This window comes from Lynx rufus, unplaced genomic scaffold (genome assembly GCF_022079265.1).
Source record: "Lynx rufus isolate CCGP_SWC_20201006 ecotype Redwood Valley unplaced genomic scaffold, mLynRuf1.p SCAF_5, whole genome shotgun sequence".
Classification (NCBI taxonomy): Eukaryota; Metazoa; Chordata; class Mammalia; order Carnivora; family Felidae; genus Lynx; species Lynx rufus.
In genome coordinates, this window is record NW_025814867.1 from 150101237 (window position 1) to 150116559 (window position 15323).

Here is a 15323-nt window from a genome sequence, read left to right on the forward strand (position 1 = left end):
TTCTTTTTAGCTTTGGCTTCAGTGACAAAGTCACCATGAATGGTCACGTCCCAGTTGGCTTGTATGGGAATGGCTTCAAGTCAGGTTCTATGCGTTTGGGTAAAGATGCAATTGTATTTACCAAAAACGGAGAAAGCATGAGTGTGGGCTTCTTGTCTCAGACCTACTTGGAAGTCATAAAAGCAGAACATGTTGTTGTCCCAATTGTGGCATTCAACAAACACCATATCCTTTTAATTTTGAAATAGAAACTGTGGAGAAACTCTGAAGAAATATTGTGAACCATTCCCTCCTTTTGCCCTCCTCTCGATTCTCATTTTTCAATCACAGTGTGCATTGTAGCTCTTGTTCCAGTCCATTGCCTCTTAACATCTGAGGCAGCCCTTTGTCCCTTTCTCTCTTCCGTTGGAATTGTGCCTTAGAAACCCCTAACGCAAGGTGGCTGTGTTCTGTGTGCAGCTTCCTGTAGCTCTCCTCTGTATTTCAGTTGTATCATGTCTAATAAGATGTGTGGTCTGCCTTGGAATTTCCCCTAATGACCGTGAGAAGCAAGATATCTTTAGGAAAATGTCCTCTATGTCTTTATAAAACACATTCATATATTAGGAACTATGATATTAGGAATCATAATAAACTTGCTTCTACTTCATCTTTCTTGGTGTTCATCTGAAATCAGACTGTAGTTTCAAAACTTAGATATTAATTTAGGAAATAGTTTTTTTTTGTTGTTGTTACCGAAATTTGAGTTCGCATACGTCAATTGTGAAAAATATGTTGTTGTTCTAAGTCTTTAACTTAGGATATACGACAGATGATAAATTTAGCAGAATCCAAAGCAAGCCTTGCAGCAATTCTGGAACATTCTCTGTTTTCTACGGAACAGAAATTACTGGCAGAACTTGATGCTATTATGGGTAAGAAGGGGACAAGGATCATCATTTGGAACCTTAGAAGGTAAATATCGACCTGAACCAGTGATTACGTGTGTGGGAGGTTAACTGTTTGTGCAAAAATAGTTGTGTTCTATTGATCCGTGGTCGTACAGAATAGAAATACTTGGGAAGGTACTCATTTTTTGGCATAGGTCATGATTTGTCTTTTCCATGGGTGTTTTATTGAGGCCACTTTGGCTTCAACTCGAGGTAATTTCATATTATTAAAACTAAATTTCCTAGCCCTGCATATTCAGTATCCAGAGAGGCCAATTCTCACTTTCTGTTATTCTGTCCCTCTCCTCAAAAAGAAACAAACAAAAGAAATGGGAAGATCATATCTCACCTGACGAGCCCCGACCTGCGTAAGTTAGGTAGAGAAGTCTTTGTCCGTGACTTAAAGCTAAGCATGACTTAACATCTGGTGACAAAAGTAATGTGGATGAGGCCTCTGGATTGTTAAGGTTTTGTATCCTTGTGAGGATAAAATCATTTGCAAATAAGATTTTTTTAAAACTTTGGATGAATGTGTTAATGTTGATACCTAGACACGTAGAATGATATGAATAAAGCACAAATTGAGTGGTAAGCCTAAAATACTTTCACTTTAAATCTTTTCTGATCTCCCTTATTCCCCTTTTTCTTGCTTTTTCTTTCATGCCCCTCCCATCCTTACTCCCCTCTTTTTTTTTATTTACACTTTTTATTTTGAGATACTTGTACATTCCTGTGCATAAATAATGGGCCTCGTGTACCCTTCATCCAGTTTCCCCCAGTGGCAGCATCTTGCAAAACTGTAGTGCAGTAGTGTTGATAATGACATTGGTAGAGTCAAGATACGGGACATTTTCATCACCACAGTGATCTCTCATGTTGGCCTTTTGTATTCACACCCACTCCCTCCTTCATCCCTGACAACCTCTAACACGTCTTCCATTTCTGTAACTTTGTCATTTTGAGAATGTCATATGAATAGAATCCTACAGTGTGAAACCTTTTGGGATTGGCTTTTTTCATTCATCATATTTCTCTGGAGATGCATCTGGGTTCTTGTGTGTGTCAGTAATTTGCTCCCTTTTCCTTGCTGAGTAGTGTTGTACTGTATACGTGGAGCACTGTGTTTAACCATTCACTAGTTAGAGCACATCTGGATTTTTACCATTTTGGGTTATTACAAATACAGCTGTAAACATTTATGCACAGGTTTTCATGGAATGTAATCTTCCTTTTTCCAAGGTAAATGCTCAGGAGTGTAATTGCTGGCTCATATGGTAGTTGCCTGTTTAGTTTTTTAAGAAACTGCCAGAATGTTTTTGGAGTGGCTCTACCATTTGACATTCCCACCAGCAGTGTGAGGGTGAATACAGTTTTTTGCCTCTTTCTGGATTCCTGTTCTTTCATTTTTCCCTTGCTTTTGTCTCCCTCCCCCCCCACCCCCCAACCAGGACATCTACCGTGAGTAGGTGTTTTGTTTTGTTAGCAGTGTATTTGCTTATCTTGCCGTGAAGGTAAAATTTACCTCCTTCAAAAAATTGTTTTTATAGCTACAAAAGTGCAACAGAGTTTGATTTTGATAAGGATAAATATGACATCAGAATTCCTGAAGATTTGGATGAGACAACAGGGAAGAAGGGGTACAAGAAACAAGAAAGGATGGACCAAATTGCCCCTGAGAGTGACTATTCCCTGAGGGTTTGTATTCAACTCTTTCTGGACATGGGAAAATCAGCAAATGACGGAAATTACATTTTCTGCTTATGTTATAAATGCTGTCAGTGAAAGTATCTCAGAACCAATTTATTTAACTTTTCATGAGCGCATTGGTGGTTGTATTTGGCTCAGAAAATGGTTTTTTTTTTTTTTTTAATTCTTTTTTTTCAACGTTTATTTATTTTTGGGACAGAGAGAGACAGAGCATGAACGGGGGAGGGGCAGAGAGAGAGGGAGACACAGAATCGGAAACAGGCTCCAGGCTCCGAGCCATCAGCCCGGAGCCTGACGCGGGGCTCGAACTCACGGACCGCGAGATCGTGACCTGGCTGAAGTCGGACGCTTAACCGACTGCGCCACCCAGGTGCCCCAGAAAATGATTTTTTAACTGCAAAGTCATTAGGTCTAATAGCACTTGTAGTTCTTTCACTGTGTGGTTACATTATTTGAATTAGGAATCCTAGAATCAGTATGTCCTATGATAGCCATAGTGATTGATTCAATCAAAAATACCAATTGTTTTTTAATATATATATATTTTATATATATATATATATATATAATGTATCCTGTATTTATAGACTATAGATCCTATGTATTAATACAGTTTTGTGATAAATACCTTTGACATTAAACCTAGAAATGAATATGTTTTTAAGATTGAAGAAATTAATAATCAAATAACAGTAGGATATAAAAAGAATTTTTTTTTTTATTCACTGTGATAAGACATATAATACTGACTTTTCCCTTTACCTTTTGTGCTGAGATTATTCCATAACCCCAAGCTGAGGATACATTTGACATTTACAGGTTTACCATGTAACATTTGGAGATCTTAACAGTTACAATGTAAGATACTTAAGTATTCCTTGATATACCCCAAAACATTATTGAAGTATGAAAATCTTGCTCACTTATGAAACAGGTCCAGAGGCAGTCAGAGTAGATGGTGTGGCTCAGGTCATGATCTCAAGGTCATGGGATCTAAGCCCTGTGTTGGCGCAGAGCCTGCTTGGGATTCTCTTTCTTCCTCTCCCTCTCCCTTTCCTTCTCCCTCTCCCTTTCTTCCCTCTCCCACTTGCGAGTTCTCTCTCTCTTAAAAAAAAAAAAAGAATTGAAAATGGGTGCCTGGCTGGTTCAGTTGGACGAGCATGCAACTCTTGATCTCAAGGGTCGTGAGTTCAAGCCCCACATTGGGTATAGAGATTAAATAGATAGACAAACTAACTTAAAAAAAAAAATTGAAAACACATTTAGATTCCTGCTGATTGTTACAACTCAATTTTGAAAAAAATTGAAAAAAACTAAGCTTATTTACTCAGCATAAGTGTTGGTATATTATTTATGATATTTTCCTTTTGAAGTATATAATAGACCCTTTTGTCTGTATTAGATTTTTTGTCATTTTTGCCTAAATAAAATTTATTGCTACTTTTAAAATATAATAGCAATCAGGGCACCTGGGTGTCTCAGTTGGTTGAGTGTCCGACTTCCACTCAGGTCATGATCTCACACTTCGTGGGTTTGAGCCCTGTGTCGGGCTCTGTGCTGACACCTCAGAGCCTGGAGCCTGCTTAGGGTTCTGTGTCTCCCTTTCTCTGCCTCTCTCTTGCTTGTGCGCTCACTTGCTCTCTGTCTCTCTCTCAAAAATAAATAAACATTAAGAAAGAAAATTTAAAAAATAGTAAATAAAATATAATAGCAATAGGGGTGCCTTGGTAGCTCAGTCAGTTAAGCAACTGACTTTGGCTCAGGTCGTGGTCTCACGGTTGGTGGGTTTGAGTCCCATGTCAGGCTCGGTGCTGACAGCTCAGCCTACTTTGGATTCTGTGTCTCCCTTTCTCTGCCCCGTGCTTGTTCGCTTTCTTTCTTTCTCAAAAATAAACATTAACAAAAATTAAAATGTATAGCAATATATATATTTGACAGAAGAGTCAGAAAATATAGTCCCTTTTTTTGTACATTTGTGCATTAAAAAAAAATTAAAATGAGATCATACCACATGCGCCGTTTTGTAACTTTTTGAAAAGTTTATTTGCAATTTAATATGGCATTTGTATAGGTCAATAGATTGTTTTCTGCAAACCATTTCTCTGGCTTTAGTATATTGAGTTTCATTTTTAAAGAAGAGCAATCAAATGTTAACTAATAACAGCTTTATAGTCTGTATTGTTGAAGAGTTCATGGGTCCTTTATCAAAGCGAGGTCATAGCTTTCTTCCTAAATACATATATCAGTAAAGTTGAACACATTTGTGGGTAATTATTTGGAAAAGACAGATATTATTGTGTGTCTTTTCAGGCTTACTGCAGTATATTGTATCTAAAGCCAAGAATGCAGATAATATTACGTGGACAGAAGGTGAAGACACAGCTGGTTTCAAAGAGTCTTGCCTACATTGAACGTGATGTTTATCGACCCAAGTTTTTAGTATCCTTTATCTTCCTTTTTATGACGCCATATAAAGACACATTAATAAAGTGTATTCCTCTTCCCCCTTTCTCCTTTTATTCTGATATGGAGTCCTCTCCAACTGTGCCCTTTTTTATGCACTTTGGGATTCATTAAAAAATGACTTAGAAAGGATGATTTGAAGGAAGTGAGGTGGCATGTTCAGAATTTTCCTTAACATTTAAGACTAAAACAGTGAGAATTACATTTGGATTCAACTGCAGAAATAAAGACCATTATGGGATAATGATGTATCACAGAAATAGACTCATCAAAGCTTATGAAAAAGTTGGATGTCAGTTAAGGGTAAGCTGTAGATCTGAAAATATCTTTTATAAAGTTAAAATACCATGTTACTGGGTCAAATGTGAAATAACATGCTTTGTGTAATAACTTTTAAGTGTCAATGTGTTTAATGATGTTGGTATGGCACTTGAACTTAAAATACTTTTGTATTTCCCATTTGGTCCAAATAATCTTACGAGGGGGACAGAATATTTTATCTCTGTTTTACAGTTGAGGAGATTGGGGCCAATAAGTTAGGTAACTTGCCCAGACCTAAAACGAGTATGGATCTTAGGCCCGGATGCAGATCTTTTGACTGCATCTGGATATGGATCCGTGATTATTTCTGGGATGAAATTGGTTTTATTTAGTCCTGACTCAATAGCCAGAAAAACAGGATCATATAGGTGAGTACTTCTCTGGAGTTAATTCCTAAATATATCAGGCCTTCCTCCTAAACCACTTCCGTTGTTGCAGAATTCAGTTTAGGTTGATGAACATTACCCACACTATGCTTGTTTGTTCATCCTTAAACATGTTTTCACAGAAAGGTTTTTTGGGGGTGTATGTGTTAAGAATTGAGTGATAAGTTTTGAAAATCAAGTTTGTTAAAGGTTTTATGTCTAGGCATATTTTGTTTTCCAGTTCTATGGTTTTCATTTTCTGTTCATCTTATTTCATTCTAAATTCTTTGTAGAATGATGTGAGCTCTACACAGTATAATAGTGTGGGTTTATTTTCAATATCATGTAGTAAGGGTTGTAACTCTGTTACATGTTTTACATCGACACAAGTCCCGAATATAGCATTTTTGCAAAAGTAAATAAACTTGGTTGGGCTCTTCTTGGTAACCACTAATTTCAGTCAAAAAATAAATGTAGAGGGGCACCTGGGAGGCTCAGTCAGTTAAGCATCCAACTCTTGGTTTTGGTTCAGGTCATGATCTCATGGTTCATGGGATTGAGCCCCTTGTTGGGCTCTGTGTTGGAGCCTGCTTGGAATTCTCTCTCTCTCCCTGCCCCTCCCCCAGCTCATGCTGTCTCATTCTCAAAGAAATAAAACATTAAAAAATAAATAAATACAGAAATATGGCAACCATGATATGCAGTATCAATCACATTTAAAAAACCAATTTTCATTTATAATCCAACTAGTAATTTTCAACAGAAGTATTCTATAATTAAAGTCACTAAATTTCACTGGTAATTGGAAATTCATTTTTGGTAATAAGCCTTATTTCTCAGGTGCTTTGGTTTTCAAAAGAAACCGTGTATCTGTGACAGAATGTTAATTATTTTTTTCTTTTATCATTGATGAAATGACCAAAATAAGGTACACAGCCCATTTTTCCAACCCAATTGTGTTTGCATTGTGTATAATTTCTGGTTAAGCTTGACCTGGTAAAAAATAGGCTTTTACAGCCAACTTTTATTTTTCTCTACCAGGTGATGGATTTGCCTTATAGTATTTGCATTCTTTGAACTCAATAAACAGTTTTTAAATAGGTGTCAGATATTTGATAGGATTTGCCATGCTAGATGATCAGAATAAAAAGATGATAAGGTACAGAGCATGCTCTCAGAGCTCTTTCTGGTGAGGGGACTGTAGTACAAGTCGGAAGCATCAGAAGAAGCTTTTTGGAGAGCATGGTGATGGAGTCTTAGTTGATGTTATTGTGTTGAAAGTCTGGCAAGGGTTTCCCAGGCAGAGAAAAATATCTGCCCAGGAAGGGAAAGAGGCTTCTGAGAACATGACCTCAGTAAGGGAGTAGTTTTGCTCTGCCTGGGGGGCAGATGTTAAGTCGCGAGAATAATGGGAGAGAGGCAAGAAGATGAGGCTCGAAAGGAGGCAAACAGGACCCACACATTGAAGGCTATTGTGGTTTACTGATCGAATGAGACAAACCACTGATGGTTTTGGTAGAGTGGGATTATGGTTAGTTTTGCATGGTTTCTTCTATAGTTGCTCTGTTTATGAACATTTTCACTACGTAAGTTATATATTCTTCCACTTTTTCCTTTTGTAGACTCTGCTACAATTGTGAGTAAAATACACTTGCTGATCACACGTAGGTAATCAGAATATGTGACTCATATACTTTGAGTTCAATATTTTAGCTAGTAGCATTTTTAAAATAACTTGACTTCAACTGACCTAGGTTTTTATTCCATCACCATTAACAACTAGATGTGTAACTTTGGATAAATGATTTTAATTTTTATCTAGTAAACTTTTGGCATATTATTGCTAGAGTCTTTGCTAGTCTTTGTGGATATAGAAAGGAGTTAGTTGTGGTTTCTGCTATGTAAGAAATACATCCCAGTAGAGGTGGTCTGTTTCTCTTGGATAAAATTGGGGGTAATACTTGTCTAAATGGATATTTGACAACAGTGAAAGTGTTTTGGAGGAAGGCTCTAATATATTTGGGAATTAACTTCTAGAAAAGTAAAATTATCTACGAGACACTACTTTTCAATTGAAATTTTCTAAGAATCATGACATAAAATGTAGAAAAATGTTTCGTACAAATTGTAAATCCTTGTGGAAGGGTAATCATGTTGAGTATCATGTCTTATGCTTAAAACACTGATTTTATTTTCTTTTTCAGGCAAACAACATGGGTGTTGGAGTGGTGGGAATTATAGAGTGTAATTTCCTAAAGCCAACTCATAATAAACAAGATTTTGACTATACTAATGAGTACAGGTATGTTACCTATTTAAGTTACTGGTTTTTTACAGTTTTAGAAATACTGTCATAACTTTTCCTTAGCTGAAAATTTTTTTTTCTGTCTTGTGGATGTTTTTATAGCATAGAACTTTAAGGAAATTGGTAGGTGAGAGGCATGGATAGAACACACATTTAACCATCTTCTCCCATCCTAGGAATTATATTGTACTCCATCACAAGTAGGAATACATTCTCTCCTATCTTTATTGATGAAGTATTTCTGAGCTTTGTGGAAAATATAGAGGGTGTGCTTGCTTTCTTGGTGTCAGCATTTATTATGTAATGTCCTGACACTTTGTGCTTATTAGTTGGGAACTGTAAGGTAATTTTGTCCTATGAGCCTTAGACAGAAATAAGAGTGGTTAGAAGCCATAGGATGAATATGACCATCAATGTGACTTATAACTTTAGGAAGCACAGTTTTCCTATTGAGCATATATAACGAAATAGAATGTAAACATAGGAACATTTGTGATAAAGATAATGCAACAGGCCCTTTATTCAAATAAATACAACAGAAATAAAACAGAAAGTGGAAGGAAGAAAATAATAAAGGTGAGAGCAAAATCAGTGAAATTAGGAAACACACATATAGAAAATCAATACACATTCAGAATTCACTCCTGAGGCAGATCCTACTCCTGTTTTTTTTAATGAGGATAATTTAATCTAAGGATTATTAACTAAGATAGTAGAGGGTGATTACCAGAAGGGGTAAAAGAGGACAACAGGTATCCAGAACTAGCAGATATGAAAGACGATTACCTCATGGTTAGAAAAGAATAGACACGGGGCGCCTGGGTGGCTCAGTTGGTTAAGCGTCCGACTTCAGCTCAGGTCACGATCTTACAGTCTGTGAGTTCGAGCCCTGTGTCGGGCTCTGTGCTGACAGCTCAGAGCCTGGAGCCTGCTTCAGATTCTGTGTCTCCCTTTCTCTCTGCCCCTTCCCCACTCATGCTCTGTCTCTCTGTCTCAAAAATAAATAAAAACATTAAAAAAAAATTGTTTTTAAAAGAAAAGAATAGACAATAAAGGAACTAGGACAGGACCCCCCCCCCCCCCCCGGCAGAGATTCAGACAAACACAGGAACAAGCTACCTGCCATGGTAAGAAACTTGATAGAAGGCCTGGCCAGTGCTGGTCTGTAGATGTGGTCCACTGTTGCCAGAGGGTGTGGGTGTGCTGGAGCTGCTCTGTAGAGGAGACCTGTCTTTGCCCAAGGATGTGGGCACACTGGAACTGGTCTTTGTTGCTGGAGGTCGTGGGCTGCTGGGGGCAGAGCATAGCTAGAGAACACAGCTTAGAGCCTCTCTGGGGGGCCACTGGACTCTAGTCAAACAATAACACCGCATACCAGAACATGAAGGACATGTGTCCTGCTATCATCATCTAGCAAGTTCATTGCCCTGTTAATCCAGTTTAACATTTTTCAGGCTGCCGAAGGATAAATATTTATACCATCAAGTTTTAGAATCAGAAATCTGAGCAAAGAAGACTGGATTTGAAGCTGAGAGACAAGTTCATAACAGAAAAAATCAAAAAGCTCAAAGTTTGTTCTTTGATAAGAGTAGTAAAATCTATAAGCATCTGGCAATAAAAGGGAAGAAAAGAGAAAATAGCAATCATCACTATCAGAAATGAAAAGGAGGACATGACTACAGATCTATGGACACAAAAACATCAGAAGAATAATATGAACAATTACCATCTTAGATGAATCGGGTACATTCCTTTGAAATTGAATCAATTTTTAGAAAACTTACAACATACTATGAGGGCACATAACTTTGTTAGTCAACTCATGAATATATTACAAGATGGGAAATTTATGTTGATTCCTCTCATTATCAAGATACAAAAATCTTAATTAAAATAATAGCAAATACCATCCAGTGATATATATAAAAAGAAAAATTAATACATTAAAACCAGTTGGAGTATATTCCAAGATGACATGGGTAGTTTTAATATTCCAAAATCAATGCAGTTCACATTGATGTGAGAAAAGAAAACTCTCAGAGGTTATTTTCATAGCTAAGAAAAAGTACTTGATAAATCACAACACAAATTTGTAATTTAGAAAAAAAAAAGGGGACACTTACAAAACGATTAATGGAAGGGCATAGTAGCAATTAGGAGCATGTACACAGAACACCAAGCATCATTCCTACTGGTGAATTATTGATAGCTTTACCCTTAAGGGTGAAGATGAGACAAGGATATCTGCTATCCACCATTCTTGAATAATAAGGGAAGAAAAAGAAGTGAAAGTTACAAGGGTTGGAAAGGAAGAAATAAAACTTTCCTGTACAAGACAGTATTAAGTATATAGAAAATCCAAAATGATCCACAAATTTAGAATTAATAAAGTAACAAGTTAAGTACTATGTAGTCTAGGGTTGCTGGATAAGAAGTATTCAGAAATGAGTGTATTTGTTTACCAATGACTAAAAACCAGAACATGAAATTTTTAAGAAGTCCTACTAAGTATCAAAAAAATCAAGTACTTGATTTTGGGATAAATAAAATATGCAATATACACATTGAAAACTATGAAATATTGTGGAGTAAAATTAAAGCCCTCAATGAGTAGATATACCAAGTTTAAGAGTTGGAAGGCTGAATATTATAAAATGTCAGTTTTTCTCCAAAATAATTAAATATAATTCCAGTTTTTAAAAAAAATCCATGCCAGTATGTGTTGCTGTTGATATTAATAGGCTTATTCTAAACTTTATGTGGAAAGTCAGAAGAGTCAAGATACTTAAAGACAATCATTAAAGAACGACAAAGCAAGAAAACTTAATACTATTAAATACCAACACTTACAAAGCTGCCATTCACCAAGTGTGGTATTAATGAAAGGATGAACAGTCTAGTGAAATGGAGAAGCCCAAAATAACCCCCCACTTTTTATACATTCGATGACCTGATTTATGACAAACATTACATCATAGTGTAGTGGGAAAATGATCATCTTTCCAAAAATGCTGGGTCAATTGGCAGTTTGTATGGATAATATAGCTCCTGCCTCAGATGTAGCAATAAATTGATACCAGATGGACTTTAGACCTAAATGAGAAAGACAAAAACAGAAAATGGAAACAAGAAAATTTTCAGAACCAGTAGTAAGCGGGTTTTTAAAATAAGATGCAAAAAGTATTGATCATAATGGGCAGAAATGGAAAAGTTATTTAAAATGAGTAAGAGCATGTAGGGCAGTTGGCACTCTCGTCATTGCTAGTGGGTATGAGAATTGATCAGTTTTGAAAACTGTTAGATTATCAAGTAGAGCCAAACATCAATGCACACCCCTGTGACCCCGCAGCTCCACTCCTCGGTGTATTCTCAGCAGAAATGGGTGCGGTCTTCTGGACTAAGGAATAGAGGTGATGAGAAAAAGGGACGAAGAGGGATTGAAAACATGAGATGTAGGGAGGGGATATATCTGGGAGACAAGATTCATTTTCATTTGAATGCTTATGTGTTATGTGATCATGGAGGAAAATTTAGTGAGAGATAATGGTTGGGTATAGAAATATCTGATTTAGCCTGCCAGTGTAGAATATGAATTTTCAAATATCAAGTTTGAAAGCTTTATTTTAAATTTAGAATGTTACACTGACTGTACCTTGTGAGTGAGTAGGTGCTGAACTCAGGTGATTGCTTAAGGATGGCCTTAGCGTTCTTTATCTCAGTAGATCCCATTGATTTGCTTTTTATTAACGTCTTACTGGGGAAGAACGGACAGTCTTAATTGTGGGACAGAAGCTATTTTGAAGTATACTTGCTGGTAACGATTGCCTACATTTATTCTGACTTGAAGCTTGTATTGGTTGGGGTTGGAATTCAGAGCCTGCGATTCTCCCACTAAGTGGTCTGCAGCAGATTTTCCCAACAGAGGACACAAAATATTACTATTTGTGTCTTCAAAGATGGTCCTGGCTCTGGCTCTGCTCTAGGAACTTTTTTTTTTTTTTTTTAATGTTTGTTTATTTTTGAGAGAGAGAGAGTGTGAGCGGGAGAGGGGCCGAGAGAGGGAGACACAGAATTTAAAGCAGGCTCCTGGCTCTGAACTGTCAGCACAGAGCCGGATGTGGGGCTCAAAATCACTAACCGCGGGATCATGACCTGAACCGAAGTCGGACGCTTAACCGACTGAGCCACCCAGGAGCCCCTCTAGGAACTTCTTAATGTCCTTAAAGAAAATTGCCACAAGAGCCTTCTTTATTCACTGTACCTTTGGGAGTCATCATCCCTTCTCCCCCATAATGTCCACACAATCATTACTAGGTTGTTTGTGCTTTCTCTGTATTTGACATAAATGTAATCTTTATCTTTTTTTTGTTTTCTTAAATTGATTTTATGATTTTCTTTCTTAAGGCTGACAATAGCAGCACTAGGAGAAAAGCTGAATGATTACTGGAATGAAATGAAAGTCAAGAAAAATTCAGAATATCCTCTAAATTTGCCAGTTGAAGATATTCAGTACGTACATGAAAAAATGTCAACCATTCTAATATCAAGATGTGATATGGGGAGGGTATAGTGATTGTACAGTGTTCACAAACTTTTGACTAACCCATAGTCAGATGTAAGTTCTACAGCTCCAGTCAGCACACCATGAAATGAACCAATGAATATATACATTTATACATCATGCACGCAAAAGATGCATGAAATAGTGTTTACCCAAATGTTACATGCTGATACTTATTTTAAAAATGCAAGTCTTGCCCCACTATATTGATTTCATGATCCACTAATGGGTTGTACTCATTGTTTGAAAAACCTTCGTCTTGTGTAATAGGATCATGAATCTAAAGCAGACCTGAATTTCGATTGTAATTCTGCTTAAATAATGATGCAACATTGAACATATTACTTGGCCTCTTACAAGTTTACTTTTTCACTTGTAAAATGGGAACATTTTAGTAACACTCATCTCCTAGAGTTATAAGACTTAAAAATATGCCACACAAGCTGGTAGCACACAGTACCAGCTCTATTTATGACTAATAGCTGTGTACTGATGGAAAGATGACCAAGATGTGTAATGAAGAACAAAAAGATGCAATTCAGTGTATTAATTTCCCGTTTTATTTTTTTTAGTTTTTTAAGCATAGAAAATTCTGCCAGGGTTTAAAAAAATGAACAATGGTAGGTTCCTAAAATAAGAGACTTGTATTTACTTTATAAACTTCTAGATTATTTGAAGTTTATCTAACTATAAATGCATTTTTAAAAAACTAGATTTAAAAAGTGTTGGTAGAGGGGCACCTGGCTGACTCAGTCAGAAGGGTATGCAACTCTTGGTCTCGGGGTTGTGAGTTCAAGCCCCACGTGGGGTGTAGAGATTACTTAAGTAAAGAATACTTAAAATAAAAATAAAAGGTTATTGGCATTAAGGTGAAGTCTTCATTTTTTTTTATTTAAAAAATACTGTTTTTTAGATGTTTATTTATTAGAGAGTACAAGTGGGAGAGGAGCAGAGGAGAGAGGATCCCAAGCAGGCTCCCTGCTGATAGCACAGAGTCTGAGTTGGGGCTTGAACCCATAAATCATGAGATCACGACCCGAGCCAAAATCAAGAGTCAGATGTTTAACCAGACTGAGCCACCCAGGTGCCCCAGTCTTCATAGATTAAATGAATTGTTAATAAATAATTGTTAAATGTTAAATGAATACCTACATTATTCATAGGATCATTGCAATTTTCAAATGATAAAATTATGAAGCACTTTATAAAGTAAAAGAATATGCACGTAGATATTCAGAGATATGCTATAGTAGAGGCTAAAAATGTAATACAGTTATTAAAAATTGCTTAAGTTATAGTAACAGCTTGTCTGTTTTATGTACTTCAGTGTTTTGTTGTGCTAATTAATATACTAGATAGGACCTTGCAATTGCTAACTTAATATAAATTTCAAAACAAGGTGTTTGCAATATTTTGAGTTTTTATTATCAGAGAACAAATTGAATAGTATGCTCTTAAGTAGGACATTTAAGTCTCTCTCTTTTTTTTAATCGTTTGTTTTTAAGAGAGAGAGCGCGTATATATATGTGTGTGCGCGTGCACCTTGTGTGCTGGCTAGCGGAGGAGGGGCAAAGAGAGAGGGGGAGACAAAGGATCCAGAGCGATCCAAAGCAGGCTGTGTGCTGACAGCAGAGAGCCTGGTGCAGGGCTCAAACTCACGAGCCATGAAGTCATGACCTGTGCCAAAGTTGAGCGCTCAACTGACTGAGCCATGCAGGTGCCCCAGTCTGTTGAAATTGACCTGTTAGCTTTAATCTTTTGAAGGTAACAAAAATTGTTGGCTTAAAAATTTTAATTTGCTGTATGACAAGAATTATGTCATGGACATTTCGGGGACAAATTAAATAATCAAGGCATTTATCTGTGGAAATGATGTAGAAGACCTAATGAAGTATACTTAGCATCCATATTTTCATGCTAATATTATGTTTTGTTACAGGAAACGTCCTGATCAGACATGGGTTCAATGTGATTCCTGTCTAAAGTGGCGAAAATTACCAGATGGAATAGATCAACTTCCAGAAAAATGGTATTGCTCCAATAACCCTGACCCACAGTTCAGGTACCATATAGTTGGTAGTACCCTTTTTGGAAAGGCAGAAAGTACTGTTCAAGATGTATGAATAGGCGCTGGTGACGTGTTATTCCCATGTGATTTTTCTGACTAGAAATTGTGATGTTCCAGAAGAACCCGAAGATGAAGATGTGGTGCATCCTACTTATGAAAAAACCTACAAAAAGAAGTGAGTGTTGAGCTAACGTACGGTAGGGAAATAATGCGCAGGTTAGCACCAGCGATGGGTCTGCAGCATTAGTTGATGTTTCTCCAAGATCATGCTCGTACAACCCGAAGAAGACTATGACCCCCAAAAAGACTTTGTTGTGGATGCATAATATCGGGTGCTTTTTTTGGTTTGTTTTTTTTTAACAGTATAGTGTGGATATCCACTCTTTTTTACCTGCTGTTTATTGCTGTCCTGTCTACAAGATAGTTTGCATACAGAATAGTTTGTCTTTTAGGGGCCACACACAGATGAATCATAGAGTACTGTCCAGTATGAGCTTAAGCCTTAATAGGGAAGGTGAGGCATGTACGTATTACGAGAAGTTGACAAGTATCATAAAAGGCACGATCCAGTCCTGTTGGGAAGCCCATAAGGAGAGACGACCTC

General features: G+C 36.9%; 1 protein-coding gene across 4 annotated transcripts in view; it reads left to right on the forward strand.

Annotated features, from left to right (window-relative positions):
• Nucleotides 1–15323, forward strand: part of MORC3 (MORC family CW-type zinc finger 3) — a 42021-nt gene that overhangs the window by 12816 nt on the left and 13882 nt on the right. For all 4 annotated transcript variants that reach the window (XM_047098665.1, XM_047098666.1, XM_047098667.1 and 1 more), the window contains exons 4-12: nt 11–225; nt 807–954; nt 2477–2624; nt 4947–5075; nt 5283–5402; nt 7990–8087; nt 12495–12599; nt 14591–14713; nt 14820–14894. In XM_047098665.1, the coding sequence (XP_046954621.1) occupies nt 11–225; nt 807–954; nt 2477–2624; nt 4947–5075; nt 5283–5402; nt 7990–8087; nt 12495–12599; nt 14591–14713; nt 14820–14894 (1161 nt within the window). The remainder of the gene's footprint in view (nt 1–10; nt 226–806; nt 955–2476; nt 2625–4946; nt 5076–5282; nt 5403–7989; nt 8088–12494; nt 12600–14590; nt 14714–14819; nt 14895–15323) is intronic.